Raw genomic sequence first — 24,537 nt, 5'->3', positions numbered from 1 at the left:
TTTCATCTCACCATGTCGGGCAGGAGAACCTTGCCAGGAGCTGGGACATCTGCTGGCCTGCACCACCACTCTCCTTGCCTGCGCTGGCTGGGTGAAAACTGGCCTGCGTGGATGGACACACACCGCATTTGCTATCCCTGGTCTCGGTGCAGATCTGGGATGAGGCAGCTGTGCCAGAAGGAGCCTTCTCTTACAGACAAAGGTTGCTGATGAAGCTGAGCTGAATGCTTGGTAATCAGCGTGGTGATCAAAATCACACTGAGTGCAGCTCATCCTTGTCTACACTTGCATCTTAAGTGATCCCTGTGAGATTTGTAACCATACAAGGATATTTTTCTTCTCCAGACATATGCCCTCAGTACCATACTGTCTGAATTGTGGGGTCAGGGGATTGATCCCAGGAGCAGGAGTAGCAGCAGTCAGTGGAAGGCTTAAGCCACTGCACAAAACCAAACTGGCTATCCTTTAAAGCTGCGCACAAAAAGTCACCTGTCCTCAGAACATCCCATATAACATCAGTCACCTGATATTATCACTGGTTTACACAGAGAAGTTGGCAGAGGTGAGAACATCCAGCCAGACTTCCTAGACTGGTCTCTACATCAGGATCTCATCCTTCGCATATCAGGTACCTGATTTTGAAAGATGCCGAGCACACAGCTGTACCTGCAGACCGTGGTAGATGCAAATGTACATCCAAGTATTGGGTGCCAGTATCTATGCTGGGTAGTTAAAAATGGAGCTATCCAAAATTATGGATAATTTCAGGAGTGAAAAAAAAGCCAAACAAAACAGATGCTTAAATAATAGGGTCTCAGAGTAACTCAGTATTTGAGGAGGGTGTAAGAGTCCATGAAGTTCAATCTGTGAACCATATCTCACCCGATCAGCCACTTTTCTGTAAATTGGTGTAACTGCACTGAAATTGTGTCTTGTGTTAGATAAGAATTGGGCTTGTTTTACCCTCAGTGGCAGTCTCACTGCCACTGCTGCTATTACACTTCTGGCCTCCTTCTCTTCATGACAGAGGATTTTTGTTCTACTATCTCCTTGCTCCTGGAGATCTCATGACTTCAGTTCCAGCCTTATTACCACTGACCCTGCTTCTTCCCTGTGTTTGAGGTGCCAAAGTCAGACTACAGGGAGGATGCAACCTTTACAAACATGGTGGTTTAGGGTGTGGGTCAGCGATAGGAATATTGCAACCTCTCCCTCTTGGGATGAGGCAGGATGTACATACAACATCTAGGAGACTGGATCATTTTCCTGCTGGTACTGCTATGGGGTCTGCTGGAGAGACACAGGCTGTTAATTCACAGAGAGAAAAAGACACATTCACCACTGTGAATAGGTAGGTATTCTTCTGTAAAATGTAGATTTGGTTAAGTAACCTTCAGCGTATACAGAGGAAGCTGATAATCCACAGTCATCTTCAGGTTAGTCTAATGAACCCAATCCTGGAAGAGGGAAAGCTGCACAGGGAAGTGGAGATCACCCTTATACCACCCTTATACCACCTGGCAACTTCTTATCTCTCACTTAACACTAGTGGAAAGCTGTGGGCCATTGTCCTATGCAATTTAATTAATCAGTTAATTAAAGGATGCCAAGCTAGCTCAATGTTGACAGTCCTGCTCATTATTGGAGTCAGCAGAAGCTTTGGGGAGCTGCAAGGAACTATATCTGCCTGCCCTTTTTATCTTGGTGAGCCCAACTCTGGCTTACTTGAAAGGCGAGAGGCTTTGGTTTGGGTTCAGCAAGTCCTTAGGCTCTTAGTTTAAGGTCATAACTTGACCAATGGAAAGGTAAAACTCTTCCTAAATTTCATCTTGAAGGACTTGATTAGAAGCAACTGGACATTTGGTGTTTTTCAAAACAGGTCTTGACACTGGGGTGGAGTTTGAACTGGAAAAGGGGATCCAAGTGCAAAGAGCATTGAGGTTGCTCTCTGTCCAGATGCCATACTCTGGACCTTCATGGCTTTGGTCATGTTTGTGCTGCCCACAAGTCTCATGAAGTGCAAGAGCAATATTCCACGCGCTCCAGGCTGTCGTGTTTTGTGGTCTTTCCTCTTGTTGGAAGAATGGGTACTGAAATGGTGGCATTGTGGAAATCAGAGAGGCCAGAGCAGAGCAAAAATGGTCAGGATAAGAGAGCAGAAAAATGGGAAATAGGAAAGGTAATGGGTTTGGATAAAGGACACATGCCTGGTTGTAGGTGTCATGAGGAGAGGCAAGTGGAGACAAGTAAAAGAGCACAGGAATGAAGGGAAGTAGGATGTGGAAGAGATGATGCAGTTGCAAATGGTTTAGGAAGAAATGGTTCAGCTCAACAGGCACCAGGAGGATAGGAGCGATGCTTAGGAGAGCAGAGATATAAGGGGAACAGAGAGTGTATTTTATCTGGTTTCTACTGACAAAGAAGATATTTGGGTGAGCCTGGTGAACTCGCTGAAATGCAGAGTCTGTTTTGAACTGTAATTCACACAGTGGACCTCACTCTGTGGCACAGCCTCTGTTCTGGGTTAGAGTATTCAGCCACTGGATTGCTGAAACATGAGCTCAGAGGCCACCGTAAAACAACAAAGGGTCAGGAATTTTGATGTTCTTGTATGCTCGTCATTTGCTGCCAGCAACAGACTTTCTGGATAACTGCTTCTCCTTGAGGAAAGCACTGGAAATTCCCTGTCCATGTTATAGAGTAACATGGGGCAGATGATAATTCTTAAGGGGTGAAAGGACAGGTAACCTACTGACACGTATAAGTCTGGACTGGAGGAAGAAATTACTTGCCAGGCCTCCAGCTCCCAAAACAGAGTGAGCACAGATGAGGTGAAGTGTAAGTGAACAGTGTTTGTTATTTTGCAAACCTCTGTAACTCCTTGCTGCTTTTATAAGAATAAAAAATATTATGGTTTAAAAACAAAAAACAAACCACCACCCAGCAAAATCCAGGTTTTAATTTGTTTTTTTAGTTTCATCACATTCATGTTTGCTTTGCTTTCGAATCAGGTGTGGTAGGTTCTGTACCCTCATATTCATCATGCTCCTTTCCTCTGCACCACTCTTCAACGTCATTTTCCTGGTTGAAGACTGTTATTGGCATTTATTATTTATAGTTATTTTGTATCTAGTTTTAACCATTATTTTTTATTTTGACCCCATCCTCTTTGCCTAGCCGCTTTCTCCTTCCTGAGTCAGTTATTTATTTAGAAGAAAATCATTCTCTTCTTTTAAAAATTCGTTTTCCAGATTGACATTACATTCTATCTACAAATATTTAAAGAAGAGTTTTCTTTGCTGATCCCTCTCCCTACCCTTCACTTTGTGGCTATTCATCCAGGTAGTTACAGATGGATTTTTCCTTCTTTACTTGGGGTGCAAGTTTCATAGCCACTGTGCTTCTCTCTCAGACCTTCTGGGCATTTTTCACATCCAGTTTCCTTACCATTACAGTCCATGTTAAAGAGTTTTCTTAATTCCTGGGGTTTCAATTTCTTTGGAAACCAAACCTGTGTATACAGTAGAGGCCTATTCTTATTTAGCTTCCCACTTTATTTATATGTAAGGAAATTATGATCACACACTCCACATTTATTTTTGATGACCGCCTGCTGTATGACTTAATTGCTATTTACAACTAACAAATCTTTTGTAGGTTCAATGATGGTTTTATGAAGGAATTTGTCATCTGTCATGTTGAGAATTATAGGCCTAAGGCCCATGATTATCATGAGAGATTATTCTCTGGTTTATAACTCTAAAGTTAGTTTCCCTATGGCAGCATAGTTCTTACTGGGATTTATCTGTTTTAATATTAGCTCTCTCCCTGTATAGCCAGTTATGAGCTTGAGCAGGTCACAGCTGACTCTGAGCTGCACCAGAGAAATGCCTCTTTAAACTTTCTGAGTTTCATCCGAACAGCCTATAACATCATTCATGTGATGCTAATTCACTATCTTTATCTTCCTTTGTAGCAGTCCTGAACAGCAGACTATTTTAATTCCAGGGCTGACTTTTATTCTGCCATATTTCTGTTACTTGCATGATAACTAGTTTATACCTCATATTAGTTGCCCGTATTTCTTCCTTACTGATATTTATAAGGTAGTCACAAAGGCAATGGAACCAATGTCTTCTCAATAGTAGCAGGAGATATAACAAAGAGAATTGGCAACAAGCTGAAGCTTGGCAGATTCAAGCAGAACTTCAGGAACAACTTTTTTACCAGAAGGGAAATGCAGCACTGGATCAGGTACCCAGAAACAGCAACATCTCCACTCATGGAGGGTTTCCAGACTTGGTTGGACAAAATTATGGTGACCTGACTGAGCCACAGGTTGGATCTCCTCCCACCATCACATCTCTGAGGTTCCCTGTAGTACACAGGCATCCCCAGGCTCACCTGCTTCCCTTAGCTGAACTTTGGCTACCAGTATTGTGTGCGTTTCTCTCATCACAAGTGGTATATTCTTTCCCTTGTTTTCTAGGTCCTGCCCATCAATACCTCCTTATCTGTCATCACATAGTTATTTAGCTGGTTTTCATCTCCCTGCATAGGAAAGCAGATACACAGCCTTCTTCCAGCATTTGCAGCATCCTTGAATGCGATACCTACATGGTAAAGTTACATTTACTACCAAGCTTGGTAAATTGCTCAAGTGTTTACCAGAGCTATTCCTTTCAGCCAGGCTAATCCAGCGTGCAATTGCAGCTCTGGAGAATGGAAGGGTCCCAGCTTTAGGAGACACCTGGAGGGATTTGATTACAGAGAACAGTCAAGAGTGGATTACTGCTCTGCAAAACGAAGTCTATCACAACTGCTGCTCTTGAGCCTCCTCGCAGGCAGTGACCCAAAACCTGTTTCACAGGCACAGCACAAGCTGCAGACCTACGCAGCTCCTCTGAATAAACAGCTAATGGGCAAACCTGCTGATACTCCAGAAGAAAGCTACAATGAGTTTTTTAATAGAAATTGCACTGCTAGAAGTTTACAAGATGGAAAAGATCTGCAGTTCTGCAGGTGTGAAAAGGACAGACGTGGTTAAATGCTTTTTCTGCCTAACAGGGAATTTGAAGGTAATACTCAGAAATATTGCATACAGCCAAGGCGGGATGGGGGGGGGTGGAAGGCAGAAGGAAGGTGTGGATGGAAAGAAGGTATATGGCACACAATAAAAGTGAGAATTTATGAGGCATACAAGGTGATAAGGAGAGTTCAAAATAATCTGGAAAAACTGGATTGCTGCAAGTGCTAATGGGACTTGGAAGGAGTTCTTTCAAAATACATTGAAAACCAAGAAATGCCAGTAATGGACTAGGCTCTTACTGGGTGCCTATAGGAAAACTGTTGATTGAGGAGATATTTGATGTAGGCTTTTTGATACAGAGAAGTTAGTCGTTTGTATACAGAAAGAAATGTAATTGTCTATTCATACTACGTGAGGATGGTAAACAACTTCCTAATCTATTTGCAAACTAAGGAAGATTTTAACAGCATCTATTAAGTGTAAGTATTTTCAGATCAGTAGCCAAGAACATTTGCATCTTAGAATCATAAAAGATTTGGCTGAGAAGGTACCTGGCCTAATGGAGTTAAGTATTTTAAAATCCTGTCATATAGAGAAATCCCAAGATCTCAGAAGTGTGTGCTGTGCTAATGTTCATAGAGATGACACCAATGATTGTTAGGTGGTTCCATAGTAATAATTACAGGTAAGAGAGTGTGAGTTAACTAACAAGGGCTTCAACAATGAAAATGACAATAACTTAGCACGTTTAAGAAAACAAAAGTGTTTGACAAAATGAAACATTTGGTTGATAAAAGCACTGGTGCAGATTTAACAAACCAAGAAAATTCTGAAGAAAAATAATAGTGTATGTGTACATCATCATTTGCATTGCACGGATTAATTCCTAACAGACAAAGGGCAGAAATTCATGGTCCAAAAAGAAGGAGCAATCCCTGCTGAAAGAGTGTGCCTCTGTGCAACAGCTGTGCTGGTTAATGTTGGCATCAGGAGATACAACTTGTCAAAACCAGTGTTGATCAGATTTGCAAGTGGCAGGATCAGTAGCTGAAGCAGAGGGAGTCCTTCAGATCAACACAAGTCCCTTGGCCAGCTGAACACACTCGAACAAGATAAGGTGCTCCTCAGGTACTGGACCACCTAGCTGTTGATCTACAAACCCCTATCAGTTGCCTGGCCTGTGGGAACACATAGAAGTGACCACGGGCAGAATGTAACTGCTGGTGGAAGCAGTTTTTGCTTGTACCATTTTGACTTCATGGAAAGGGAGCGCTAAGGAACCCTTGGTGTCAATACTGTCACGAACTTCATTGGCGACCGCTGAAGAAGTCGCTGTCACCCATGACTGCCAATGCCAAGTTGGAAGCCCAGCAAAGCCTGAAGCTGCAACACCTCTTGGCAGTCCAGGCATCCACATGCTTTTTAATTATGTTGAAAACTTGGAAGTGGTCCAGAGCAAAATGACAGGACCGACTGGGAAGGTCAGAAAGCACTTTACAGTGGGCACTGAACCAGTATCTCTCAATCGCACCACAGAAAATACAAAGTACTGGTGGGAGCACCAGAGTACTGGTGCACTAACCTGCAGGGAAAGGCACAGCAAGAATCAACAGCTGCAAGTTATATTTAGGCATGTTCAGAGTAAAATAAGACATAATATACTCAACAGTGAGGAAAGAAAATTAATGGAGAGATGAAAGGAATGCATTAAGAGCGGCCCTATTCCTCGCAAGGAGAAATATACGATGGCACTCGATTTGATTAGCTGCTCTATGATGTTCCCCACTGGAGTTGCTATGGAGAATTCATTATTACTGTGTCCCTGAAGGTCTCAAGCTTAATTTAAACCACAAAACCAAGTAAAGCATATACCCTAAAGCAGAAAAAGTAATACTTACTGATATACAAAGTGACCTTGAGTTACAACATTCCTTACATTTTACATATAAAACACTTATATAAAACAGAAAATGTCACTAAGAGACTAAAAGTTCATCAAAGATATACTCGATTGCATTAGAAAGACATGGATAAATAATATGTTCTGCATCTCTGGGAGACAGCCGTGCTGCCTTGCAAGGTCAAACGTGCTGTGGCCAAGTGCCATGTGGCAACACTTCCTGGCCATGTGAATAGAGAAGCAGGAATCTGGTCATCATCTGATTAGCTGCTAGGCAGATGAACCCATTATAAGGTACACTCTGTCAGTAGAAATAAGTATTAAAGCAGGTGTTCTAAACTAGTTCTGTAGGAGAATTATTACATAGAAGGCATTAAATTTGTTATGGATTTTGCCACCCTGCAAAACATAAGATTAAGTTCTTTGCACTTCAGTCAACACAAGATTACTCAGAGGCTGTGGCTGCATTGTATTGTAAATATAGACAAGCCAAAAGTTCTAATGCAGTACTGAAGGAGCAGTCATTTTGCAAACAATAAAACCAAACTCAAGATTATTTTTTCCACATAGGTTCCCCTTGTTTGATTATGCCTATGCTCATACAATTTAAGCTAGCTAAATAGATTCATCAGTCTAACCACAGTGGTTTAGGTGCACTTTATGAACATAGGTGAAGCTCAGCTTGGTACTTGCCTCAAAGAGAACATGCATTAACTAGAAGTAAAGCATTTGAATCGTGTTAGCTTCAACCTCACATCGTATCATGATCACACATTCTGCAGCACTCCCAAAGCAAACGTGGACACGGCTTCCCTAACACATCCCAGACACCTTGTTCAGTCAAAGCTGTTTCTGGAACATGACAGGCACATTACATAAGAGGCCAGACTCGACCCTGGAGGTCAGTGTGCAGAGCTTCTCCAACCACGCAGCTGCAACCTACCCACCATAGCAATTCAGTGTAAGTGTCCCTGTTGCAAGGCACCACAGTAAGGACAGGCTTAGTCAGGGTTGCCTTTTAAACTGTAGAGATGTCAGTCTTGAAACGTTTGAGAATGACATCTCTGCACACTTCAGTTCTGAGAGCTGTGCTCACCCTTACATGCAGTTGCCAAGTTCATCACAGAATCAGACTGGGAAGAGCCTTTCTTTTGTGACAGAAGGGTTTCAATGATACAACTCGCTACAGCAGGTAAAGCTGTCCTTTATAAAGTTTGTTCCCACCTTGGTACCACATGCTTAGGCCAAGAAACTTCAAATTCCACCTGTCACCCTCAGCCTCTTGAAGACCCATAGTGAAGTGCCTAATGCACAGGAATCATTCAGAGCTAAAACCCCTCTCCCATACTCCACCAGGCAGTGACAGACAGTAAATCATTCAAGCCTAGCATGCAGCAGGAAACAGGTATGCACACTGACCATAGAAATGATACCAAACTTTCCCACAACTCCCCCATCTTGGTCAGCGAACTGCAAGGAATCTCTGCCAACTGCTTGGTAGGGATGGGCTGGGACAAAGCACCAGGGCCAGCATTCATGCTCTCTGACTATACACTTCTTCCAGATCAGAAGCTTGAAGCAGCAAACTCTGTTGCAAGAGCTTGGCATCACAGTCCTTGGTTGGATCAGCACAGTGAGCAGCAAGAGGTTCACACGTAGACACAGTAAGATGACTCCCACATGGCCGCAGCTTCTTGAAAGCCCACGGGCATCAGGTAGTTCCTCTCAATAGCTGGATACCTTTTCTCAGAGAAGGTCATCACAGCTACAGAACGGCTGCTTCTCCTCCCTACCACTGCCTCAGGGCTTCTCTCTCTAAACAGAGTATGGAATGCTGACCAAAGAGATGTCTTCACCAGTGCTGCACATTTGTTTTTCATAGTAACAGCAATCTTCTGCATTTATCACCTTCACTGACCATATATCTTTCATCTGGACTTCACTGACATGAGCAATGATAAGCTACAAGGGGTAATGAAGCTCCTGTAACATTCTGCACTCTCTCTCTCTCAAAAAACCCCAAACCAACCCAAACAAAATGAAATCAATCAAACAAAGACAGAAAGGATAAAGAGGAAAAGGGGAAAGAGAAAAGGGAAAAGGACTGGGCTTTTCTTTTCTCCAAGCTTCCAACTCTATTACAACCACCCCCTACCTTATGTCCCAGACAAAAGCAGGGGACACATGCTTCCCTCCAGAGCCTGATGTGTCACACTAAGTAAGTCCAGCTCCTACTCACTGCCAAAACATGCTCCTCCTCGCAGCTCAGCTGACTCCCAGGTCTCTCTCCTCTTGAGCTTTAAAACGTGGCATCACATTCACCACTTTCCGCTTTTGGCAAGCCTGGGTTACACGCTGCTCAGAGAAGCTCAGCTATTTTATTCCGGAGTTCCTTTAAGACTCTTGGACAAATGCCATTGCCCCCAGCGAGCTGTTACTGTTTGCTTTGTCAGTGTGTTGAACAACCTTTTCCACTGCTGCTTCAGTTTCAGACATGTTCATTGGTGAACCCCACCCTGCTGAAGAATGGGTCCTGCCACGTTGATCTCTTCACTCAACACTTAACACAGATGCAGGGATTCCTGCAATGGCCTTATGTCCCCTGTGGCCTCCTCTCACAGCCTGATCATCCATCTGCCCCTCAGAACATCTGGCAGGTTCCTGATACATGTCAAGAAAGATCTGGTGTTAGTTTTGATTCCTTTTGCTAGTTGTTCCTTGAAGCTTTTCTTGACCTGACTGTCTTTCTACATGTGAGGTGCTGAAGTTTGCATACTTCTCTGCTCTTCCCATAGTAGCCAACTTCAGCTTTTTTTGATAGATGCTTTTTTCTGACTTCCTTTACTCCACTGAGCAATGCTTTCTGTTCCCCACATGAAAGGTGCTCATCCCATTTTTCATGAGCATGCCTGGTTTAGCAAGGATGGCAAAGGGTGACAGGAAGTGAATTCAGGTGATGCGAATGAAAAATATAAGGGGTGGCATTTTCGGACAGACAGAAAAAAACAGTTGTGGTTGATGTTGGTATAGGCCATCAGTGCAAGGCAACAGGTCAAAACTACAAAGGCTGCCGAAGCAGAATGGGAAGAAGAGAAGGCTGTTTCCAGAAGGCTGGAGATCAAGAGGTAGAGGGCAGGAACAGTGAAGACTTCAAGTGAGAAAAAAGGATTATGACCCTGATCCCTGGATGTCACATTGAGAGGGGGTGTGAGAAGCAAGAGGGATCAGCAACATTTTCCCAACAGGTACATTTGATGTGCTGATGTAGCGTTACAAGAGGTAGCAGAAGGGATTAAGGGTGATAATGGAGAGCAATTGCACAGGATTGTATGGGATGATAACACTGACATGTGGTGAGTCAAAGCAGTGACTGTCAGTGAAGCAGGGCAGCATGGGACAAAGCTGATGGATAACCATGAAGAGGTCCAAATCCTCCAACCCAACCAAATAGGTTGGGCCAATGATAATAAGGTGCAGCAAAGGAAGGGAAAATTACTACAAAGGCAGGAAAGACAGCATGTCATTGTTTTAAGAGACTGTGGAATAACTTCAGCCTCCTGTGCTGCAAACTGTCTGGCATGAGTCATCTTCTGGGAGACATATAACTTGCCAGCACATATTTCAGTGTCACTAGGCAATGCGGGCCCTCCCACCATAACCAGGCACCGTTCATGGGAAAGGAGGGCACAGTTTTCTTCTCTTTCTGAGTTCATTCGCCTCTGCTCTTTCCATTCAGCTCCCTCTCCTTTCCCTGTTTTCCACAGTACTTTTTACCATTTTCTTTTCCCCTTTTTCAAACGCTTCTGAAGTCATGGGTTTGCTTAGTACTGATTTCTTTATGAATTGCTGGGTTTCTCTTTTATACTTGTGTATATGCCTGAATCATTCTCACACACACCCCCCTCCCATGAAATACAATCAGCATTTTATTAAGTCCTTAGCATGAAAGATCAATTTTCCTCATCTGATAAATATGCACAGACTCATACCAGGAGGTATGCTGCAAATACTCTGAGATCCTTTATTTGCAGAGGATTTGGAAGGCAAACAGCCCTACACTCTGTGAAGTGGGCCATTTTTCAAACTGCAGGGGAATATTCTTTCTCTAAAACACTGCCCAGCAACATCTTGTGCCTTACTTGAGGAGAATCCCTTTCTCACCCAAAAATTTGCCCAGGGGTGTAAACTTCTTGATATAGGAGATGTATCTGAAACAGCTGAACAGCCTTGAGAAAGAATGAAAAGAAGAGGTGACAGAATAGGACAGTGACTATAATGAGGAAATCCCACTCTTCTCAGTATCACCAGAAGTGGCCACATGGCTTGACTAAGATTCATGTTTTGTTGGCCAACCTCTTCGGGAAGGGAAGTAAAGGGAAGAAAAGGGAAGAAAAGCAGATATTAATCCAGATATTCTAGGCCTTTTATTTACAGGGGATAAACCTTACATTACGTCATTATAAAAGACAATGCCAAAGGTTATCCTACCACCTAATCCTTAACTTGAATTTATCAAGCTGCATCTTGAAAAAAACATGAGGTTCTTTGCATCATGGACCATTCTGGAGCTTCATATTACTGCTAGCCTGAGATCTTGAGAGGGAAAACATGAAATCTCTCAAGCAGAAGAATTAATTGAATGCTTCTGAGCAATTAAAAAGGAGATGGGAAAGGGGGGTTATGCCTTCTGCTCTGCCTTTTCAGAAGGGTGTGGTGGGAAGTGTTCCCTCAAGCCATTTGGCAATGAAATCTGGCCTTACCCGTAGAAGAAATGGGATTTATAGACTAACTTCTCTTCTTAAGGGCTTAATTCCCTATGGATCCCCTTTTTCAGCATAACTTTTGGTTTATATTCCAGAGAAGGAGACATCACCATCACCAGAGCAAAGCCAGGCAGCAAAAGCAACACGAAACCGCCAAGGCAGGAGTGACTGAGGGGTGCACCTGGAGAATTACCTGAGGCAGTATCCAAACGGGAGGTAAACATAAACTGGGTTGTCCCAACATCAGCTCTAGCAAAGCTCCAGGCGGGCAGCAGCAGGCGTGTGTGTGTCTATCAAGCAAACGCTTGCTGTGCTGTGCTAGGCTCAGAGTTTGACCAGACCCAACCCTGCAGGTGTCGGCCTCAAAACTAGTCTGAGGTGGCTGCATCTGCCTCCGGTTCCCAACAACAGGCAGGAGAGATGAGGAAAGGGGTGGGGACACGGGGGAGTCATGTGGGTGTGATAATAGTTATATTGTTAGGGCTGGAACAAGGAAATGACAGATTTCAGCTAGGGAGAACGAGGTGGGTGGGGGGGAACCTCAAGGAGGCTTCATCTTGACCACTCTACTTAGTAGCTGCTCCAGAAATCAGTCCTGTAGTGTTGCTTGCTGCTGTTTCAGCCTGGAATGCACACCTAGCTTCCAGGTGGGCATTGGACTTGGCTTAGTTATGCCAGTGAGTAGGAATTTTCATCTAGCCATTTCCAAAGCCCATCCTATTGCAATAGGACTGGACTGAGACTGGTATCTGAGGAGTGGTTAATCCTACATGGCTGAGTGATCCTAGATGAGACCCTGAATTTAGGGACTGTGCAGCAGAAGTAGAGCTTGAAGGCCTGTTTTCAGTGATTTTCTCATGGAGGATGGGTCACTAGCAGCAAAGGTGGCAGCTGACTCAGACACAAAGTAGTATGGCTAATGTACCATGGGGTCTGGTCACTGGGCTGCTTCAGCACCTAGACTGATGCAGCATTTGCAGGAAGCAATATCCCTCATCCTGCAATGCAGACAACAGATGGGAGGCACTACATTTTTCAGGAGCTAATTCAGGTATTCCAGCAGAGGCAGAGGATGAGTAGCCACTGCCCAGGCTCTCCTCTGGGCTTTGTAATGGATTGCAAACAGCAACAAAAGAGGATTCACCTAGGTCTTCTGGGCTCTGCTCATATTGACTTCATTCTCCTAGAAAGAGAGGCTGGATTCCCTCCACACAGTTCCCAACAGGATTTGCTTAGTCATACAATACCATTTTTGTGAGCTGTACCCTGTAGTCTCCCACTTTTCATGCTGAAAGACAGAGATAACACACACTGTTTCATTTTTCCCCTAGGACTCCCTTTTGTGCCACCAGAACAGTTCTCTGCACCCACTCTGTTCCTACAAGGTAAAAAATGAATAATGCATTGAAAAGCAGCCTCCTTGGGAAGCAAAAGAGTGGGAATGCATACATGGACATACTCGTGCTGCTGTAGTATCACTGCTTGTCTGGGACAGACGCCACTGCTGCCTGGCAAGTTACATCAGCAGCAAGGGAAAAAGCGTTCAACAGCCCATTGGATTGGCTTGCAAATCCCTGCTGGCTTTTTAATAATGATCCTCTTCAGGGAGCACCACCTCTGCCTTAAGGAAGTCCGTGAATCCTGGGTAAAAAACTCCCTGCTGAAAAGCAACAGCAGCACAAAGCGTATCCTCATATCTGCCCATCTATCAGCTACTAGGTGGTGCCTCTTTGGCCACATACTTCAGTTAAACTTATAGCACCTCCACACTGCTATTCCTTGACTGTCTACTGTCTGGATTGCTAGTTTTAATGCAGAAAAATATAATCAGATGTACAGCTGATTAGTTGTAGCTAATCCAGAAATAATCATTGGTTTCTATCTTGCAAACAGGAAATTACATACACGGATATACAAAAGAATTAAACTGATTGGAGGTCTTTCAAGTAGTTTAAAAACATGTACCATTCGCTACACTTGGAATCTAGACCAGATGGGAAGAGACTTCTCTTTTTTCCCAACACAGTAAAGGTGTGTTGAAAAAAAAAAGGCTGTTCCATTTTAAAATGTTGTGTGCACACAATGTGTGATCATTATCACATTCCTACCTGGGCAGATAATAGATAGAGCTGGTAAGGAAACATTTCCAATTTGATGCCGTAAAAAATGATTCATGTTTACTCAAAGGTTGTTCAGTAGCAATAAAAAGCAATCATGCATTCAGTTTGTGAAGATACAATATATAGAAGCACTGCCCAGAACAACAGTGTGCTTCCCGTTTCAAAAGGGAAGGACCTAGTGACAAGTGTCTGAGAGAAAAGGATCTTTTTCAGCATAGAGCTCCTTGGATTTAAAATGTTGTCAGAGATGAAGCAAATATTATGAATCAAAACTTCCAGCAAGGATTTGCATGGAAGATCTTTCCTCCTAATGCAAGACTTGGGATTTCAGAAGACCATTTATCCCTTAATTGCTGAGCCTGATTGGGGGTGTCAAAAACCATTGCCATCTGGTGTGACTCACCTTGATAGGTCAATACATCAAATAATATCCAGAAGCTTGTGGATGAGCAAAATGCTCAAAACACTCTTGTGGTGAGGAACATTTGAGTTATCAACAGGAGTCTTCTGCAACCTACGCTAATAATTCCGTGTCACTATCTTCTGTTACACTGAAGTGTGTCTGAGGAAAATGGTACCATTTATGACTGACAGGCTTGGTCAGAAGATGGTCACTTGAATAATCTAGTTCCTTTATGCATTAGTGAAAAACAGTAGAATAAAAAGGAAAGATGTAAGTAATAAAACAACCCTGAAGAGTTATCAAATTCTGATGCTGCAAACGGAGATTGAGACTGGCACCTGAGAAGGCAACAGATTTGTTGTTTGCATTGTTTCTAGCATTTGGGGAATCGAGCTGTAATTGTGGTTGTGAGCTGGCAATGAGTCTGCAGCACATCTCTGTGACCAGGGGAACGTAAGGATATTTACAAAGCCACGTCCAAAGCACAATATTCCCATGACTGAAGCAACTGGAAGTCACCTCAGGGCTGATAGGAGCTCTGAGGTGTGCCACGACAGTAGATAATGTATGGCAGCCTGAGCAGCAAATCGGCCTGAGAAAGAGGAAAAAGGGGAATTGCTTAGATGAGGGCTGACACAGCAGCTGGAAATGGTGAAAGAGCCAGCAAGATGTTTGTTTAATTATTTCCAAAAAAAAAACAACCCTATGGAAAAAGTCTTCTGAAACATAAAGCAAATATTTATCTAGATGTGCATGTGCTTTAGACTGTCATTCAGATACGGCAACTCAATCCAGATGTTTGAGGTTTTAAGTATTCCTCAAGCCAAAAGAAATACAGAAATACAAGTTAGCTTTTTTTCACACCCAGCAAAAAGGACTGTGTTTCTGAACTCATTTGCAAAGATCAGTGGAAGACTGTTTAAAATACTGTGGAAATCGGAGAATGCCTAACAATTAGCACTACCAAATTCAGCTGTAATTGCTTTGTGGGTGCTGTTGAGTTAAATGAGTATAAAATGGGTATTTTCAGGGGCAAAATCATTTTTGTTATTGCATTAAGACAGAGGCACAATTCCAGTACAAGGGAGGTGGGTTTTGGAGGATGGTCCATTAGTGTAGGAAATCACGCTGATGTCAGTCAGTCAAAGAACTTATAAACATGCTCTCTATGAAGTGACTTGGTTATGTGTTACACTGGGAATTGTAAGCACCAATGCTGCATAATTGTTAGTACCTCTGTGTATGTTCTCAGAGTTTAATGCATAGGCTACAAGGCTGGTTCAAAAGGCTGATGTGCATCTTCAGGGATTCTCCAGGTCTACCTGAGTGCATAAAACAGCTTCAGGAAGAGCTCACACCCTCCACTAAATGGCATCTCCTTCTGGCACTGCCCAACATGGGATACAGAGCTGCATGGACCGTAAGTCCAACCCAGAAGGGCATTTCTAATGCTCTGAGGAAGCTGCCTTGTAACTGGCATTTAGTAATAGTAATAGTAGTAATAATAATAATAGTAATAGTAACAAACAGTAATAGTTCATCCCCCCCCCATCCCTCCCACATTTTTAGATATAGATTGGACATAAAGAAGAAGCTGTTCCCTGTGAGGGTGCTGAGGCACTGGCACAGGGTGCCAGGAGAAGCTGTGGCTGCCCCAGCCCTGCCAGTGTTCAAGGCCAGGTTGAATGGGACTTGGAGCAACCTGGACCTGTGGAAGGTGTCCCTGCCCGTGGCAGGGGGTTGGAACTAAATGGTCTTTCAGGTCCCTCCCAACTCATGATTCTATAATTTTGCAACTCATCTTTCATGAAAGTTCAAAATAAATCACTTGAGACACAGTTAAGTTTAGAACTGCAGAGGAAGCGATGCTTTTGCTTTGCATTGCTTTTTGTCACAGGACGGAGCTAGAGGAAAGCTCTAAGTTGTGGCTGTAGGTTTGTAACAAGCATCTGTCACAAGGCTCTTCCTGGCACGCTGTCACTTAACTGCCAGCCTCAAAAGTTACTGCTTGCCATTTTCAAGCATGGTATTTTGCAATATGAAGAGGTAAAAGTGGCTGTGTATTTTGAGTCACTAACCAAACCATTGCTTTCTCCAATAAGGATCAAAATTCAGTGGCAGATGACTGGTCTGGAGCAGGTATTCATAAAGGAAAGAAAGAAGTGAAAACCTCAGAGAGAGCTAGTTTGAGAGAAAACCATTTGGGAAAAGGCCTGGGAAAGAGGTTCCAGTGTTCTCATGGCAGGGGGGTGTTTGGGACCTCTGGTCACTTTTGGCTTTGGGTATTCATTTCCGTGGTCTGAGGAAACACTGCAAGGGTTTGGGTAACACCATAGGCCTTGATTTTCCGGGGGCAGTGAAACAAGCTCCCACTCATGGCAGGGCCGGGTAGTTCTGGTTAGGAAACGATTCTTTAGTTAATGAACCAGCAAGGGCGATGCTATCTCATGCGGATCACTGTGCCGCCACCAGCCTTCTCTGCCCAGCCCATCCCTCTTCGCAGATCTCCCCCCAAACTCTCCATCACCCTCAGCTTTGCCCTCGGAAAGCACAATTCGGCGATTAAAGCCACGCAGGAGCCCTCACCCTGCCTCCCCAACAGGGTGCCCCGTCCGCCCGGCACTGCCTTCGGGACGAGCGCTACCAGCCCGCTTTCTGCATCACCTCGGCTCGCTGGGACGCCGCGTCTCCGCTGCCTGGGGGTGGTAGGAGGATGAGGAGGAGGGACCGGCTGTTCCGCACCATACCTGGCCGGGGCAGGCTCCCCTCGGGGGCACCGGGTACCCCGCCGGGAGCGCGGTGGCCGCGCCTTGACCCGCCGGCAAGCACCCCCGGCGCCTCCAAGGTCACAGCCCCGGTGCCTCGGCCGCGAGCACTTGAGAGTTTAAAGAGGCTTTTCTTGCTCGGGAGCGGCGCCCGGGGGGAAGGGGCAGAGGAGGGAGGGAGGGAGGAAGGGAAGGGAGAAGGGGCGGGCGGGGAGAGGCTGGCAGGGCAGGAGCCGGGCGGGGTGCTGGCTCCAACTGGAAAGGAACCGGTCCCAGCCCAGCCGGAGAGGCTGCGGGAGAGCCGGCAGCGCTCCGGGAGAGCACACCGGCCCCGGGACCGGCCCGAGCAGCAGCCGGCGGCCATGGGAGTCAGTCCCGGGGGGCCGGGCAGGGGTCGTGGCTGAGGGAGGGCAGCGGGAGGGACGCGGGGCTGCTCGATGGGGGAGGATCTGCCCCGTCACCTGAGGGAGAGGAGGGCTTGGAGGGGAGGGATAGGAGCGGGTGCATGGAGGGCTGGGGACCTGCAGCCTGGGATGGGGTCGGGAAGGAGAGGATGAAGGCACCGAGTTTTTGGGAAGATGGTGATGCAGGGACAGTTTTTGCACCTGGAAAGGTTTCCTGGAGCCCCAGTCTTGGAGGGCTAGCCCTTAATTCTGAGTTTGTGCTATAGGGTGGGTCTGTGAAGACAGGGAAGATGCCAGAAGGAGAGAAAACAAGGCAATGTAAGCAAGAAGAGGAGCAGCAGCAGAAAGAAGAGAAGCGGGAGGGTCTCATCGAGTTCTACAGTTCCTACCAGGAGCTATTCCAGTTCTTCTGCAGCAACACAACCATCCACGGGGCTATCCGCTTGGTGTGCTCCAAAAAGAACAAGATGAAGACAGCCTTCTGGTCTGTTCTCTTCTTTCTCGCCTTTGGCTTAATGTACTGGCAGTTTGGGATCCTCTACAGGGAGTACTTCAGCTACCCTGTCAACCTCAACCTCAACCTTAACTCCGACAGGCTGACTTTCCCAGCTGTGACACTGTGTACCCTCAATCCCTACAGGTAAGAAATAGACTGTTCTATCGACAACCCCAGAGCTGTTAACCGTCTTGATTTTTGCAGGCATACGATAAAAGCAGGTACTCCTCCTGTTCTTCTCATGGTCCTAGACTGTCCCCTTCTATAGCATTGCCAGTGGAAAGGACACTTTTCATGGGCCTTTACTGCTGCAGGGCTTTCACAGTAAGGCATGTTACTTTAGGCAACTATTTGGTGGTGTATGTTAGCAAGCTGCCCTGTAAACTGCCACAAGGCAAAAGCAGATGTGTTTACTTCTCTCCTACAAGAACGGTAGCCTCCAGCAAGGGCTTGGATTTGCAGCCAGTGGCAGGAATATCCTGAATCATCCCAGCAAACTTTGTCGAATGTCTTATTCAGAATTGTTTCTGTGCATCCACCCCTAAGCCTCCCGGCTCCTCTTTCCACTCCCTGTATAGATACAGCGCCATCCGGAAGAAGCTGGATGAGCTGGACCAAATCACCCACCAGACACTGCTAGACCTTTATGACTACAACATGTCTTTGGCACGAAGCGACTGGTCCACGCTGGCCACACGGAAGCGTAGCTCAAGAAGTCTGCTCCATCAGGTCCAGCGCCATCCACTGCGAAGGCAGAAGCGGGATAATGTAGTCAACTTGCCAGAGAATAGTCCCTCAGTGGACAAGAATGACTGGAAAATTGGCTTTGTTCTGGTGAGATCCCTAGATACCTTGTGTCCTACCCACTCCAGTCTGCCTAGGTACTTCTGTCATGTTAGAACCTAGGCCATGCCTTTCCTTACATAGAAGTCTGACTGATCTGCACTGGCTTTTGCTAATGGCAGATAAAAGGTAGAGCTGAATCTTTTGCTCAATGCAATCGTGTTCCCCAAGTCCTGTCCCTGTCCATGCAGGCCTCAGGATACTTGTCTACAGGAATGCTCATCTTTTCCCAGGTGGAGCAGGGAAACCTTGTCCTTCCTGAAGACATCATCAGCCTTGCACTTGCCTTTGGAGAGCCATTTATTAACCTCAACCTCAGTGTTGCTCAATAACAGCAAAGGGGAAAGTATTGAATGGCCGTGGGTCACATGAAAGGGTCATGGTCACACTTGCTCCTAGGTAGCACCTTCTTCACCCCAGGGTATCTGTGTTTGCATTATAAAGAAAGGCACTGAAGGACTGAAGCTGATCACTTACCTGTTAAGTGGTGTTCCCACAGGATCACAAAGGTTTTTTCGAGCACACCCTGAAGGAAGGGCTCCCCACACAAGAATTTAAAGCTTCTGGGTTTATAACACGTAGAATTTATGTGCAGATCACACTGACACCTCACTGTAACTTGCTGCCTCTTGGGTTTTAACTCAGCTTTGCTCATTCTACTGGTGTTTCCCGTCCTCCAAGGAGCTGCCCTGGATTTGCTTTTCCACATCTTGTTGATCACCTTTTGGTTGAGCACAGGAGCCCTTTGGAGCATTTCCACTCCCTGCCTATGCTGAGGGCACAGCCAATCCACAGGCACAGCCTCGCCTCCTGAACAAGACTTCTCTGACACGGTTGGTTTTCTTCTTTCTCCTCTTAACAGTGCAGTGAAAACAACAAGGACTGTTTCCATCAGGCGTACTCCTCCGGGGTGGATGCCGTGCGGGAGTGGTACAGCTTTCACTATATCAATATCCTAGCGCAGATGCCTGACGCGAAAGCCCTGGATGAGTCCGACTTTGAGAATTTCATTTATTCTTGCCGCTTCAATGACGCAACGTGTGACAAGGCGTAAGTGCTGGAAACATCCCACTGAGTCTTCCTAAAAACACCCGTGTTGTGTGCCTGGGTCCAGAGGGAATCAAGGAATCCACATTAGAGAACCTCTTTCCCATTGTGGCATCTTTCCTTGTTTAGATCCCATTGTCTCAAAGGATGTTTCTTGAGTCTTTCCTGTGGGTTGTGCTCACCAGGGCCACAGTTTCTGTGACCCAAAACTATGGACCTCAGAGGATGGTTTCACCTTTTCCTGGGTCTCACAGAAATGAAATACACCGGTACAAACCCCAGAGTGGGTCCAGATACACAGTGTAGAAGTCTACACTGGTAGAGTGGTAAAGTGGTTCGTGCAGGAGAGGTGAGACTGGTTACAAAAAGATGGTAAAAAATATCCCACTTCTCTGCTACTGTTATTGGTCAAAAAGCCCCAAAGAGGTAGTGGAATGAAACCCATCAGCAAGGGAGGTAAAGAGGTGGGAAGAGCTAAGAATGTTGTCAGTGTTAGGAAGGTTATACAGTAATTGCTAGGACTGCTAAAACCCATTTGGGCTCTCAAGTTAGCAGTATGACAAACCTGGTATAAAAACCTGGGGAGCTCCTGCACATTTTGATTGCTTTTCCCATTCAGGCAAGTTTACATAACAAATACTGCCCATCTGCTGTAAGCCCCTCTCCCTGCAGGTGGAAAACACTTGTTCCCCTCAGAAAGCCCTTCCCCTTGGTCTCAGCTCTTTGCAGCCCTTCTCACCCAGAGTGAATGTTTCTGTTCCCCTCTCAGGAATTATACCCACTTCCACCATCCCTTTTATGGGAACTGCTATACCTTTAACGACAACAGCAGCAGCCTGTGGACATCCTCGATGCCTGGGATCAGTAATGGTAGGTGAGAGGCAGTCTTTGGTAAGAACAGCTCAGCTCTGTCTTCCCCAGGAGTTAAAGGCATCCTGTTGTGCTTAACGCTGGTGGGGGCAGATGGCAGCTGGGCTCTGTCTTGCCCAAGTTCTCTTTTCACCCATGTGGAGATGGCTGTCTCACAAACATGGCTGTCCCTCGCTGATGCCCCACTGAACACACACTTCATCAGTGCCTGATCCTTATGTTCATTGCTCCCTCTGGACCTGTTCTAGCCCTTCCTGAAGTCCCCTGTTGAGCTGTAACTCTGTGCTCCTGAGGTCCAGGTCTTCACTTTCCCCGTTTTCCTGTTTCCAGCAACTGCCCTGTTTGTGTTCCCAACCCCTCTGAAACCTCTCTAGGCAAAATGTTCAGGCTTTTCTTCTATCCAGCTCAGGCTCTCCCCAAAATCTCTTTTCCCAGGTCTGCTTTTTTCTAAGCCACAGTGAGGAAATACAGTTTTCTCTGGATAGTCTTGGAGCCTCCAGCTCTATCTCTGGCTTCCTTCCAGCCACCCTCAGTCGCTGCCCAGCTTCACTACAAGCTGGTTGATGTTTCTCTTCCTTTATCTCTTATGGACTCATTCTAACCATTCTGCTCTCTCCCCTCTCCCACATGATGGCCAGCCATAACCTCCCTTCTCTCTGACATTCCCTCAGGTCTCTCTCTGGTGGTACGTACTGAACAGAATGATTTCATCCCTCTGTTGTCCACGGTGACAGGAGCCAGGGTCATGGTCCATGATCAGAATGAGCCAGCTTTCATGGATGATGGGGGTTTCAATGTACGCCCTGGTATCGAGACCTCCATCAGCATGAGAAAGGTGAGGAGGCAGCAGGGATAAGACCTGAGGTTACAGGGGAGATTCAACTTGATGAATAGATACAGGTGGGTTACCATGGACCCAGTGTGTTCTAAGTGAGGGGATTAATCACATGGAGTGAAGGGAGGTGAAGAAGAGCAGCTTACTGGGCTAGACGAGAAGCATTTGGCTGCAGCTTATCAGTGAACAATTAAATGGAGGAATGCAGGTGAAGCTTCATCCCAAGGAAAGCTAGGAGCAGATACTGATGGACAAGCAGTGTGTAGCATGGAAGTGTCAGAGAACAGCAAAGTGCCAGTCATTCTGTGCAATGACTGTTTGATGTTTTAGGAGATGACTGTGCGTCTTGGGGGCAGTTACAGTGATTGCACAGAGGATGGCAGTGACGTGCCAGTGCAAAATCTCTACTCATCCCGCTACACGGAACAGGTAACTCATCATCAGTGGTCCCATGCCACCTTGTTTCCCTACTTTCCTGAAATGCTTCCGTCCCCTAACAGCCATGCTTGCCTGTGGGCTCTGTAATACTATGATGTGATACAGGTTGTGGTGGGTTTGGTTCCCTTGTTCAGCCTTTTCCACCTTGTATGCCTCCCAGGTCTGCATTCGCTCCTGTTTTCAGCTCAACATGGTAGAGCGCTGTGGCTGTGCATATTACTTCTATCCCTTACCCACTGGAGCAGAGTACTGTGATTACACAAAACACGTAGCCTGGGGTAAGTGGACAGAAGGAGCAGTAAAGCTCATGCCCACCTAAACCTGTCTGGTCCACCTCCTATGCATCTCTTCATTGTCTTCAATGAGCTTTCTGGTGTGGGACATCCAAAAGATGTTCTTGTCTTAGATGGTTATGCCCTCTGAGCTTGTGGAAGGAAACCTTCTCTGCATTCCCCTTGCTGTTGCACATCACCTTTTGCATGCAGATACTGTGAGCTTACCTGGATTTACTTTCTCTGCTGTTTAGGCTACTGCTATTACAAACTCCTGGCTGAATTCAAAGCTAACGTGCTGGGCTGTTTCCACAAATGTCGAAAACCTTGCAAGTAAGTTCGATCATCAGTCAGTCAGGAGGACTGGTAAATCTTTATTCCTGGAGTTGTGGGAAAGCATTCCCTGACCAGAGCGAAAGCTTGAGTCAATAGCTGAGCTGCAACCCAAAATGGTATTTCTCCCATCAGGAAGCCAAAATGGCTGAGGAACATCAGTGTCGGCTTGGGAATGAGCTCCCGAGGACCGTGCAGAAGCATAGTGGGAGGTGGGCAGAACTTCAGCATGGGAGGGAGCTTCCAGGTGTGCCTGGAGATTGACAGACCTGGTCTTGTGGCTTCTGCAGCTTCAGCAGCTAATACAGCCTCTTGTCTTCCAGAATGACACAATACCAGCTCTCAGCTGGATACTCCCGCTGGCCGTCTGCAGTCTCAGAGGTAAGGAAAGGGTGTCCTGGCTCCTCAGCACTGGTCTCACCTCCCATTTAGCCCTTCCTCAACTAAACCTACAAGAGGTGACTGTGATGATGTAATGCAATTTATTGCACTCTCATTTCAGGACTGGGTTTTTTACGTGCTTTCACAACAGAACAAATACAATATCACATCCAAGAGGTGAGAACCCCTGCACAGAGGCTGTGCCCAAACCAGACGCTATCCCAGTGGAGTGTGTGTGTTGGGGGGGGGCAGAGTTAAGATAAATCACTGATGCGAAGAGATTAGGCATGCGACCCATGGACAAGGCCAGTGGATTTGAATCAAAGTAGAGATAAACTGAAACTTCAACAAGAAAAGGGAACCTAGGTGGAAAATCTGAAAAGGCTCAGATGCTAGTATGAAAATAGTAAGCCCCAGGTGGCTGCCTTGTGGTCTAGACTCTCAGGAAGGGCTTGTGGGAGAGTGGGAAGTAGAGCCATGCAGGATCCTGTACTTAACCAGCGTAGGACACCACATACATTGGGTTTCACAGTGCAGTCTCAGAAGTACACTGCAAGTACCAAAGTGTGTATCTTTTGCAGAATGAGGGAATTGCAGAGACTGGGAATAGCCTGTCTGGGTGGTATATGTGGAAAGAGAACATGGGGCAGAAGGGCACAGAGAAGACAATTGCACTTTGTGAATAAAGGCAAGGATTGTGGATTTGGGGTTACTAAGCCTTATCTTTGTTTACAGGAATGGAGTTGCCAAAGTGAATATCTTTTTTGAGGAGTGGAACTACAAGACCAATGGGGAGTCTCCAGCCTTCACGGTACACACTTCCCTGCCATGTCCTCTCTAGCCACCCATTCCCCTGTGATGTATGGAATATTGGCAGGCATTTGTTCCAGCATTGTTGGCTATTGAGTCTCTTTTCCTGCGGCAGGGTGGGAGGAAGCCCCCAGCACCACAGGGCACTGCTAGTGGAAGCAGGCAGGGAGGAAAAAGGCTCAAACGAGGGCTATCCTCACTGGCCTTTCTCCATCTCTTGCAGGTAGTGACTCTGCTGTCCCAGTTTGGGAACCAGTGGAGTCTCTGGTTTGGATCCTCTGTCCTGTCTGTGATGGAGCTTGCAGAGCTGGTTCTTGATTTCATCGCCATCACCTTAATCTTGGCTGTACGCTGGTTCCGTTCTCGGCAGCAGCTCTCTCCATCGGCACCCCCTCCAAACAGTCATGATAATGCTGCTTTCCAAGATGAGGCACCAGCTCTTACTGCTCCACACCGCTTCACTGTTGAGGCTGTAGTGACCATGCTGCCATCCTACAACAGCCTGGAACCACGTGGGCCAAGCAGAGATGGTGAGGTGGGACACGAGTGAGGCACTGGCTTATTCCAGTTCAGATGGGTGGCAGTTGGAGCAGAGGCTGCACACTTTGTCTGTGGGACCTGCATTTCCTTCTTTCTGGGATCACTGCTTGTAGGTGAATTCTTCAGTCTCATAAAATACTATTGCTCTGGGAATCACCATGGGTGAGAGTTGATTTAGTGTATGTATGGGGGAGACTTCCACTTAGTTTCCTTACACTCCTTACATCTGCACACCTATACATGCATGCTTTCTTTACTCTGCAACAAGGATGCTGCCACAGTTCTGGT

The 24,537-nt window shown here is 46.0% G+C and overlaps 1 protein-coding gene and 1 long non-coding RNA gene across 4 annotated transcripts; both read left to right on the top strand.

Moving 5' to 3' along the window:
• Nucleotides 1–10,051: 10,051 nt before the first annotated feature.
• LOC130596450 (uncharacterized) lies at nt 10,052–13,442 on the top strand. Its single transcript, XR_008971524.1, has 3 exons — nt 10,052–10,174; nt 11,788–11,908; nt 13,024–13,442. It is a non-coding gene; the product is annotated as an uncharacterized LOC130596450 (long non-coding RNA).
• Nucleotides 13,443–16,584: 3,142 nt separating this feature from the next.
• On the top strand, nt 16,585–24,326 carry SCNN1A (sodium channel epithelial 1 subunit alpha). 3 transcript variants are annotated; one of them, XM_057404123.1, is made up of 14 exons: nt 17,203–17,348; nt 17,651–18,024; nt 18,459–18,714; nt 19,586–19,773; nt 20,540–20,640; nt 21,312–21,475; nt 21,806–21,904; nt 22,074–22,191; nt 22,440–22,518; nt 22,654–22,723; nt 22,842–22,899; nt 23,021–23,076; nt 23,635–23,710; nt 23,933–24,070. In XM_057404123.1, exons 1-13 carry the CDS (start codon nt 17,343–17,345, stop codon nt 23,665–23,667), a joined length of 1,602 nt encoding a protein of 533 aa, XP_057260106.1. In that variant the 5' UTR covers nt 17,203–17,342; the 3' UTR covers nt 23,668–23,710; nt 23,933–24,070. The 3 variants fall into 3 exon arrangements, with proteins under 3 accessions (XP_057260105.1, XP_057260106.1, XP_057260104.1); XM_057404122.1 differs by lacking the exons at nt 17,203–17,348; nt 22,654–22,723 and adding an exon at nt 16,585–16,603 and having other exon boundaries at nt 23,933–24,326; XM_057404121.1 differs by lacking the exon at nt 22,654–22,723 and having other exon boundaries at nt 23,933–24,326.
• Nucleotides 24,327–24,537: the final 211 nt, after the last annotated feature.

The sequence above is a fragment of the Pezoporus wallicus genome, unplaced genomic scaffold (genome assembly GCF_028554395.1).
Source record: "Pezoporus wallicus isolate ANWC-B61680 ecotype Strahan unplaced genomic scaffold, APGP_CSIRO_Pwel_v1 contig_6598, whole genome shotgun sequence".
In the NCBI taxonomy this organism is placed as follows: Eukaryota; Metazoa; Chordata; class Aves; order Psittaciformes; family Psittacidae; genus Pezoporus; species Pezoporus wallicus.
This window is presented reverse-complemented; position numbering and strand designations above follow the sequence as displayed.

What these genes read in the sequence shown, in the direction of transcription:
- SCNN1A (XM_057404121.1), top strand. An exon ending in CATCCCGCTACACGGAACAG is followed by an intron (nt 21,905 to 22,073) that starts GTAACTCATCAT and finishes TATGCCTCCCAG; the next exon opens with GTCTGCATTCGCTCCTGTTT. An exon ending in GGCCGTCTGCAGTCTCAGAG is followed by an intron (nt 22,900 to 23,020) that starts GTAAGGAAAGGG and finishes CTCTCATTTCAG; the next exon opens with GACTGGGTTTTTTACGTGCT.